The sequence below is a fragment of the Diorhabda carinulata genome, chromosome 6 (assembly GCF_026250575.1).
Source record: "Diorhabda carinulata isolate Delta chromosome 6, icDioCari1.1, whole genome shotgun sequence".
NCBI classification, from domain to species: Eukaryota; Metazoa; Arthropoda; class Insecta; order Coleoptera; family Chrysomelidae; genus Diorhabda; species Diorhabda carinulata.
This window is the reverse complement of record NC_079465.1, coordinates 18,367,015-18,377,038: the sequence shown is the minus strand read 5'-3', so window position 1 is coordinate 18,377,038 and position 10,024 is coordinate 18,367,015. Positions and strand designations below refer to the sequence as shown.

At 31.5% G+C, this 10,024-nt stretch overlaps 1 protein-coding gene across 1 annotated transcript; it reads right to left on the bottom strand.

Moving 5' to 3' along the window:
- Nucleotides 1–475: 475 nt before the first annotated feature.
- Nucleotides 476–6,180, bottom strand: LOC130895691 (enolase-like). The gene is made up of 5 exons (XM_057803157.1): nt 5,859–6,180; nt 4,730–4,873; nt 3,101–3,474; nt 1,234–1,498; nt 476–1,180 (listed from the first exon to the last, which is right to left on the bottom strand). The coding sequence occupies exons 2-5, from the start codon at nt 4,851–4,853 to the stop codon at nt 642–644; spliced, it is 1,302 nt and encodes a 433-aa protein (XP_057659140.1). The 5' UTR covers nt 4,854–4,873; nt 5,859–6,180; the 3' UTR covers nt 476–641.
- Between the last annotated feature and the right edge of the window lie 3,844 nt (nt 6,181–10,024).

Below are 10,024 nucleotides of genomic sequence, written 5' to 3'. Positions count from 1 at the left end.
TCCCACCAATGTGTTGGCAATATAATGAAGTTGGATAGGTTATTCTTGTTTTGTCTATTGTGTAACGTTGTTCTATAAAATAATTCTACTTTTTCTAGTAACCGTCCTTTGTCCATTTGATTAAGTAATTTCCAAATAAGAAGTTAGCAGTGTAATCAAGTCATATATGGACAGTTTCTATAAGTGGAAGGTGTTCCGACTAAGTGAAACAAATAGTGTATCGTTCTCCAGTTTCCAACTAAGGAGTTAGTAATGTGATGTTCTATAGGTTATTCTCGGCAATGTAACTTTACAACGAAGTTTAGATACGTTATATATTCTTCTTTTTCTTACAGCTGCTTTTGTCTAGAGCATATTAGTTAAATGTAATTCTTCTTTTTTTTTAGATAACTCTGTCTTTACCTATATGATTACACAAAATGTTCCACAGCAGTATAAGTTTTCAATTTCAGTTGAGAAAAATAAAAAAAAACAATTTAGACACAAAAAAAATTTAATACTTCAGTACATCTAAAGTTTTTTTAGTGATAATGTTCCAATGTTTCCACTTAATTGATTACAGAGAAATTCCATTCTCTTCACAATATATTCAACTACATTTTCAACATTTCAGATAATCCCTTCGGCATCAAAATTTCGATTTAATGAGGCTTCCTGAAAGATTTCCCCGCATACTTAGCGGCAGAACCTAATTCTTCCTCAATACGAAGGATCTGGTTGTATTTAGCTAAACGTTCTGACCGACAAGGAGCTCCTGTTTTTATTTGGCCAGTCGAAAGACCAACTACAAGATCAGCGATGAAAGTATCTTCAGTTTCACCGGACCTATGGGAAACCATGGTACCCCAATTGTTAGCTTTGGCGAGATTATGGGCTTGGATAGATTCCGTCACTGTACCAATTTGGTTCACCTTCAAGAGTAAACAATTACAGGCCTTCTTCTCAACGGCGGTTTGGATACGTTTCGGATTGGTGACAGTTAAATCGTCACCGACTATTTGGATCCCAGTGGCTCCAGTTATTTTCGTCCAAGCTGGCCAATCATCTTGATCGAAGGGATCCTCGATGGATACAATTGGATAATCCTTGATGAACTCTTGGTAAAGCTCGAGAAGTTGATCGGGTGTGATCCATTTGCTCTTATCGGAATTGGGGTTTTTGAAGTCCAAGTCATATTTGCCTGAAACATAATATTTTCATTAACAAACATTCCGCTTATTGTTTTTAAATTACCTTCTTTGAAGAATTCGGAGGCTGCTACGTCCATACCAATTTCAATTTTTCCTGTGTATCCAGCTTTTTCAATGGCAACTTTGATTAGTTCAAGCCCGTCTTTGTTATTGAGAATATTGGGCGCGAAACCACCTTCATCACCTACAGCTGTTGCATCTAAACCGAATTTGTCCTTGATGACTTTCTTAAGGTGATGGTAAACTTCGCTGCCCATGCGCATGGCTTCAGTAAAATTGCAGGCTCCTGTTGGGAGGATCATGAATTCCTGTTTATAGAGAAAATTTTATGTTTGAAAAACAGTTTGTTAAAATTTGACTCAAGACTAATTGGAATGTTCCATTTTTATATATTTTTCTCAATTTACTTCTGTTCTAGTTCCATAACTGGTATATAACCTAACATTTTATTATAGGAGGAGTGGCTGTTGAATAACGAGATTAACATTCATAGTTTATAGTAGAATAGAGGACGGCCAAGGGCCATTAAGCCCATAGGCCTTCTGATAGCCCATTGTGCCCCACTTGAAATTAAAAAAGGCCAATGGCCTTTGAAAAGTCGTTCGGGTGCTTTGGCTTGATTCTTTTGGCTAATTAGGACAACCAACAGAATAGTGAGAAACTGCGGACACCGCAATATGACCTCAGTTACAGTGACAATAAAATCCGGCAGCTATTCTTCCGTTAAGCTCGTATCGGGTTGTCCTGCGCGAGTAACGGCCAGCTGCAGATTCGATCGTTGATTCGACTTCTGAAGCCAACTTGTTCGTGGGGCGTAAAGCCAGGGTTTACCTGGACTTCCGGGTTGGAATCTCTGGGTGTAGGATCATGGCAACCTTGAGATCCGGGACCGTTAAGCCATGAGCTTTGACATTGGTTTTGGTGTTCTTTCTTTTTTCCGCACCACTGATGTTGCGGCTATTAATTCTTTGCAAAATAAATGATAGAAAATATAAATTATTACAAACTTTGGAAATAATTTTGGATTTTATAAATGAGTATGACGATTTTTATTTGTAGGATAAGCTGAGTGCCACTAAAAATGTATCTATATAGGGTGAAATATGTTTTCCATGTATTTTTTCACGTAGAATACGATGGAGTTGTTAGCTTTACGATAAAAACTACATTATAAGCGTTGGGAGTGAAATACATAAGGTATGTGAGGCTTGGATAGGTCAAAACCTACATTTTCGTTCTGGGGCCTTATTTTCCGAACGGGGCATTTTGGTTAACTGCTGTTTAACAAAAAGGTAGGTCCGGGGTTCTTAAGCAACATATCCAAAATTCGATAATTGAGGGTGGGGTTTTTGAAGAATCGATTTTTACAAAAACAAAATATCATTTTTTAGTTTTTCCGGATAATGTTTGATTCAAGTTTAATTCTGAAAACACCAGCTGAAAGTAAAGTAAATAACGCACATGTTTTAAAAAAAAAATGGAGCCGTAATGGTGGGCGTGTACCACTTGAATCACTTAAATAGTGTATTCACAGCGTAGACTTGAACATAGGGCTCAAAAAACGTTTTTTGGGAAATGAAAGTGGCCATACTTCTTCAAATTGAATATAAAAAGCTGGGTGGATCCATTTAGAATAGGCCTTAACTAAATTTTAATGATTTTTCATTTTTAAATATCAGATATCATTTTCAAATTGTTTTTTCCCAAAACGTTCTGAGGGAAGCTCTGTTATACCTCAATATTTCTGCATGCTAAATTTTCACAACATTGTTAAAGTATGCTCAGTAATGTAGAAAAAGTTCGAATGAAATTATTTAATCCATACTTGAGAAAAAAAATCACAAAGAAAATGTTTTTTTACTTTGATACCCTATCTCTTATATCAATTTTAACTAATTAAAGATTATTACCTGCATAGCCAATTTGTTGCCAGCATGTGATCCACCGTTAATGACATTAAAAGCTGGTACAGGTAAGATAATATCTTTATTTCCAGCCAAATCAGCCAAATGTCTATACAATGGTACACCTTTTTTAGCAGCACCGGCCTTGGCGACAGCTAGAGATACACCCAGTATAGCGTTCGCTCCCAATTTCGATTTATTTTCGGTACCATCAAGTTTCAACATGAAATTATCAATTGCAGTTTGATCAGTTACTTCTAAACCGGCTTTGACGAGTTCCGGAGCGATTATGGTATTTATATTGTTAATTGCAGTCTTAACACCTTTTCCATGGTATTCACCTTTTACGTTGTCACGGAGTTCAAGAGCTTCATAGATACCTAAAATATATTTTATCCTAATTACATATGTCTACGATCTTAAATATACAGGATATTTCTGAATTCGGGAGGTGATTGTTCCTATGAAATTAAGTTGGGTCTTTCCTATAACAAAATTTCCTCAGCCCACCCCTTTTCGAGATATCACCCTTAAAGGTGGTAACTAGAATTGAGTTTCTATAATTTTTCTTCCAAACCACGAGTGTTTTTTTAAATATTACATTAAACAGGGGTAAAATTACCGACCCCGACTTTATCTTTATTATAATATCAAAACTTTTTTTCAAGATAAAATAAAATTACAACTTAAATCATTCTTTTATTAAAAATTAGTTTTTATTCTCAATTTTTTTTCAATATTAGTAATCAAGGACTGAATCTCAAGTTTGTGGGAGAAGTGGAAAAAAATATTATTATCAACATTCAATAAAAAGCTCTATCTGTCTGAGACAGTTCTTGGGCTTCTATCAACAGTCTATGTTCACTTTGACTTATGTATGGATCCAATATTTTCTCAGTACCCTGCGTTGACTGCAGTATTGATAATAATCAATGACGTCCTCCTCATCTGTGTCTGAATACATTGAAAAATTAGGTTTCACTGCTGCACCAACTGATTTATTACTAATTACAAGTCGTATCTGTATACAGTCAAAAGTTTTATTTTGGTTCCAAAACTGTTGCAAGATCAACTGGTTTGCATCATAGGCAGTCGGCCTAAATAGTGTGTACAATATGGATATCATCAACAGTTCCAGAAATTCCAGCTTGGATACTTTAATGTATGAAAATTGATGTTAATCGACTCAAATGATGATATAACATTTTATTATCAAATACAAAAAAAATTGTGAGCAATAATAAAAGTAATACTACCTTAATAATACATTCACACTTTGGTAGTTTCTGAAAATTCTAAATTTCTGAGTGCTCAAGTAAATTTTGATTATTTAACTGCATTAAATCAAAACCTTTAACTTGTTTCTTTAACAAAAAAAACAATAAGTTTTTATTACCCTTATATAATTTATAATTGCAAGAATAATGTGTAAACTTTCAAAAATAAAATACAAAAATTGGGTAATTACCTATATTAGGTTACACCCCTCCGATTTTGTTACAATATTATTATGTTATAAGGGAATATATATTCTTGTCCACCATAATTTTCTCTATAACATACTAAAATTTTAAAAAAATCAGAGTCGTGTAATCTTGATAATCACCAAATTGTAATGAAAATTGAAAAACTTACCAGTACTGGCTCCAGATGGGACAGCAGCACGGAAGAGTCCCAAATCAGTAACCAGATCGACTTCCACAGTGGGGTTACCACGAGAGTCGAATATCTGACGTGCTAGGATACTCTTAATGGGCATGTTTGAGTTTGAGGAGCAGTCTTTAATAAAACGAAAATGGTTTAATAAAGGTGTTTTAGATACAAGGGATGTCTTGACCCTATTGTTTGATAAAGTATATTCCAATATATGTGTCATAAAAATATTGATAATATTTTTAGTAATTGGTCCACTTGGGACGAAATTATGTAATAATTTTCTGGGAGACAAAAAGTATTTCAGCAACATTTGTACAGGTATTTCACTGATATAATCAAATGAAATGTTAATACAAATTTTAACAAAAAAAATCACAAAAATTGATTAAATACTGACAGAATTATGACATTTGAGGTTTACTATATTCAAACTCTTCCCTACTACTTATCTACTTATATCTTCGTGATATGTAGTCATATTTGAGTTTAAGATAATGAAGAACAGGATGATATTCCATACTAGGTTTTGTTTCTATCAATCTACTTCTGAAACAAACATTTTCTAAGGATGAATGCCTGTTGACTAATAAGCAATAATTGAAAATTGGTTTTTTGCAAAGAATCGGCTGGATTTCCAAATTTAATAGCACTGAGAGGGTCACAACAGTAGATAAAAATTGCAATTTGGTACATAAAAAAAGTTGTGGGCTAAGTACTTCCATGTTGAAAGATAGAATTAACTGAATCAAATAAATGGGAACTAGTTAGAAATGGTTGAAAAAATTTTTTTTTCAATGTGCATACGAAATATTATTACAATAGAAAGAAAAATCAATATACAATTTGAACAATTATTGTATTAACTAGTGACCTCATTGTATATTCTAGAGCCCAACTGCATGTTAAATTTATACTTATTGCCTATTTATTGAATTCAATAACTAGTTAAAATACAAAATTGGGTATTACACAACTTTTACAATCTACTCCATTAGAGTTTCTTACATGCAAAATTACGAAAATAAATTGGAAACTATGTTGAATAAAAGCAGACTTCTATTATCTACATTACATTTGTAAACAAATATCAGTTAATAACTACACTTACAATTTATTTTCAATTAAATCTTCTATAGAATTACACCTCCCAGATTACAACCGGCTGCAGTAGACAGAATGTCAAATTATTACTAATTTGTCATCCGATCGACCTTCTCAAGGTGAAATAAAGGTCAAAATTGAGCAGTGACTATTATCCCAATCTAGGTAATGTAAGTAATAAGTCGTATTTACACTTTAATTTAAATGAATACTACCTTCCTATAATAAAAGTAAACGAAAATACAGACTATAGTCACTTTTTAGTTACATATACGAATGATTATGAAAATTTCTAAGATTGGTTACTGGAGGTTAGATTACTGGTAAATACCAAGGAATATACTTTAGTCCGGGAGGCAGCGTTGCAAATGACATAATCATTGTACTCCGATTGATTCTAAGTAAAATTAATTGTTTAGATACATCCAAAAGAAGAATAGCGATTCAGCAAGTTCAACCAACGGGGATAGAGTTTTGAAAAATTTTTTATTGTGTTAAAAAAAAATTTCCAAAAATGTTTTTACGCCAATTAAAAATTAATCCAACGATAATTATTGAAAAAATAGTCAGCAGGATTGATAATAGTGGATTATATGTCAGCAGACCACATAAGCCTGGAAAAAAAAATACTTCATTTTATTTTACGTCAAATGAAACTTTGACAGATCAATATTAACGTTAAAAAAATAAGAAAAAAAAACAGCAGATAGTCCGCCGGTGGAAAAATCGTCAGCAGGGCAATTGAAAGCGCAAAATAGGTATTTAACTGTGGTGAAAAGCAATCAAATAAATTATTCAGCTGAAAACTTTATCCCTAACGAATATTCTGCTGACCCTTATTTTCATTCAATGTATTGTTTAAATAACTTCTATTATTAATTTCAAGCAGCCTGATATTAATTTAGTTATAAAAATATTCATTTTTATTTTAACTTTTACCGTACCTATACTTCACATACTATTATTCTTCCTTCTGAAAACTTTATCCCTGACGAATATTCTGCTGACCCTTTTTTCTTTTAATATATTGTTTAAATAAAGTCTATTATTAATTTCAAGCAGCCTAATATTAATTTATTTATAAAAATATTTTTATTTTATCATTTATCAATCCTGCTGACTATTGTTTCAATAATTATCATTATGTAAATTATCGTTGGATAAATTTTTAATTGGCGTAAAAACATTTTTGGAAATTTTTTTTAACACAATAAAAAATTTTTCACAACTCTATCCCTGTTGGGTGCACTTGCTGAATCGCTATTTATTTTTTGGATGTATCTAAACAATCAATTTTACTTAAAATCAATCGAAGTAAAATCACCATAAAAATTGCAAGGCTACCTCCCGGACTATTTCAATAATGACCAGTGAAACGTGGAATATACTCAAAATAGTGAAACTTCACTTAAGAAGTTTCTCTTTTCATAACTTCATTTCTTCTACCTAAATGGAAGTATGTACCTGTATTTAGTGCGCCACGATACATACGGCGTGTGGTTTTACCGCTGGTATATACCGCTAGAGTCATTTGTAGGTTATGTTGTAGTTTATTTTAATAAATCTAGTAAGAATAATGTAAATTATTTTTTATACCTTTATTGTTATACGAAATAAGTATTCAAATATCAAGCAAAACAATTTTATAGATATATTATAAAATAAAACAGTTTATAATTTTGTTTACCAGATAATTATTCTATAATATTGTTATTAGTGTCAATGTTTGAACTTATTCAGTGTGACCACCTTAATATTTTTTATTAGTAAATTCAAGGTAGCAAACGTGAATCGTCACGCGACTTGCATGCTTTTATTTTAATAAATTTTTCTATAAAGACCAACAATCTATTTTAATTTCCAATCTCTATGAGTCTTATACTACAAAAAATTGTTAACAGTCATATATACAGACATCCAAAATAACTTCTAAGCCAAACAGTGGAGAATTCTCTACTACTACAAGTAATTTTACTTCTTCTTCTCTATTGGCCTTTTGTCTAACGACGTACAGCCAGAATTGTTTAAAGAGTGAACCGTGAAGTACGTCTGAAGACCTGCTTCATGCATTTCAAAATGGCAATAGTAATTTTTTAGACTTGTCTCCTTTGATGACGTTCATAGTAAGGAAATTGAGGCAAAGCTAAGCTAATATAATTGAACTCAATGAGAGCAAACAATAAAGTTATTTTTATGTGGCTGTATCGAAAGTAAATGGTAATAAAAAAGCCGATCATCAAGCGAAAAAAGGCGAGATAATTCCATTTAAAGGTCATCAAGGTCATGGTCATAAAAAAGTGGTAGAACAAGAAGAAACTAGAAACATGAAATGAGACACCAGGTCCTGACAAAATCAAAAATATTTCTTTCCTATTCTTTCGATTGGCTGGTGAACATCGGGGAAGCTCCAGGTCTTGTCGTTTCTTTATAGGTCATCAAGTCAGGGTCATAAAAAAGTGGGGAAAATAGAAGACGTAAGAGATAAGCTGTACAGTCCCCATACTGGCAATTAATTCACTTTGTTTTATATTCTCCAAAGTCTGGTTTAACAACTTGTCCACAGTAAATCTAATCACCTTCATTCTAGCGATAACTCATACTTTTATCTTTATTTCAATATCTTATGAGCTTTTTTGGCATTTTTTTCAATTTGGAAGAAAGCTTATCACCTTATTCAGATCACTATTTTAAACACAATCCCACTAAGGTGGTTTTAATAGTGAAATCACTTAAAACTTGTTACTTAGTTTCAATACAAGGGAATATGGAATATACTATTAGAAATAGATGGCATGAGGAATTTCTGCTATAGATATTTTTTGTTCACACCTCGTATATAAATAACAGTCAATAATCATAAAATTGTATATTCACGAAAAATAAAAAATACAGTAATACAAAGCAACGGAATGTAAACAACTATTTGGTAAATATATGTATTAAATACAAAAAAGGACTATACAGGGTGTACCTACTATAATGATTTGTACACATAATAATTAAAAAAATAATTATTGACAGCATTTTTTTCATAAATTTAGTAGAAATACACGTTTTTATGAGATATGAGATTTTTTTTCGGAAAAAGTGGAAGATTTGATCGACATTAGAAGAAAAGTATGAAGTAGTAGAAAATTCAAATATCAATTACCGATGCAGCACCAACTTTTGCTTTACAGAATAAGTAAATCATTTGACGAATGATTGAAAAGTTTGATTAATGCCTAGTAATTAAGATTTCCTATTTTCATTTTATTTTTGTATTGGAATTTTTGGATTGAAATACCGTGAACTGAATGCATGTCTCAGTTCGTCATTCCATTTAACCCACCCACCACTCAACTATTGGATATATTGGAGAGAAAAAAGAAGCAAAAATTGTAAAACATTTTATAGAATCCATAAGAACATTGTACGAAGAACAGAGGATTAAATTCCTATGTTAAAAACACTACAGAGCAATAATCAAGACCAATGCTTTAGAATTTCTATGTTACGGAATTATTGGAACAACGCTGCTATCTATAAGAAAGGTGACGAGACCTGCTGGATGTGACCAACAAAATTTTGGCCAATCCATATCCAAGAAATCGGTGAACATCAAGCACAGAGGACCAGATCTTTACCTTAAAACCTTCAAAAACGATAATCAAGACCAAAATCTATTACTACACCTACTGTTCTACTTCTACTATAGATAGAAGAGGTAACATCAGATTTGAGAAAAGTTGGAATGACTGAGTGGAGAGAAAGAACAGAGGACTGAAATATATATATATATATATATATATATTTAAGTTCTGTTTTATTCTTCTTGCACTACTACTACATATATATATATATATATATATATATATATATATATATATATATATATATATATATATATATATATATTGTAATTTTTTTAATTGTAAAAAAATTAGTCGTAGGCCTGAAGTGCCGCAAGGAAATTTAAAGAAAACAGAGATATACATGAAACGTCAAAATTAGTTACATTTCAAAATTTTACTATTATTTTGTGTACAATTCATTATAATATTCAAAATAAAATATTAAATAAAATAATAATTAATTCCAAAAAAATTATAATAAAATGACATTTTTCCTAAATGAGGCATAATAATATATGCATATAATATATTTTTTGGCACAAGGTGATTTCATTTTATT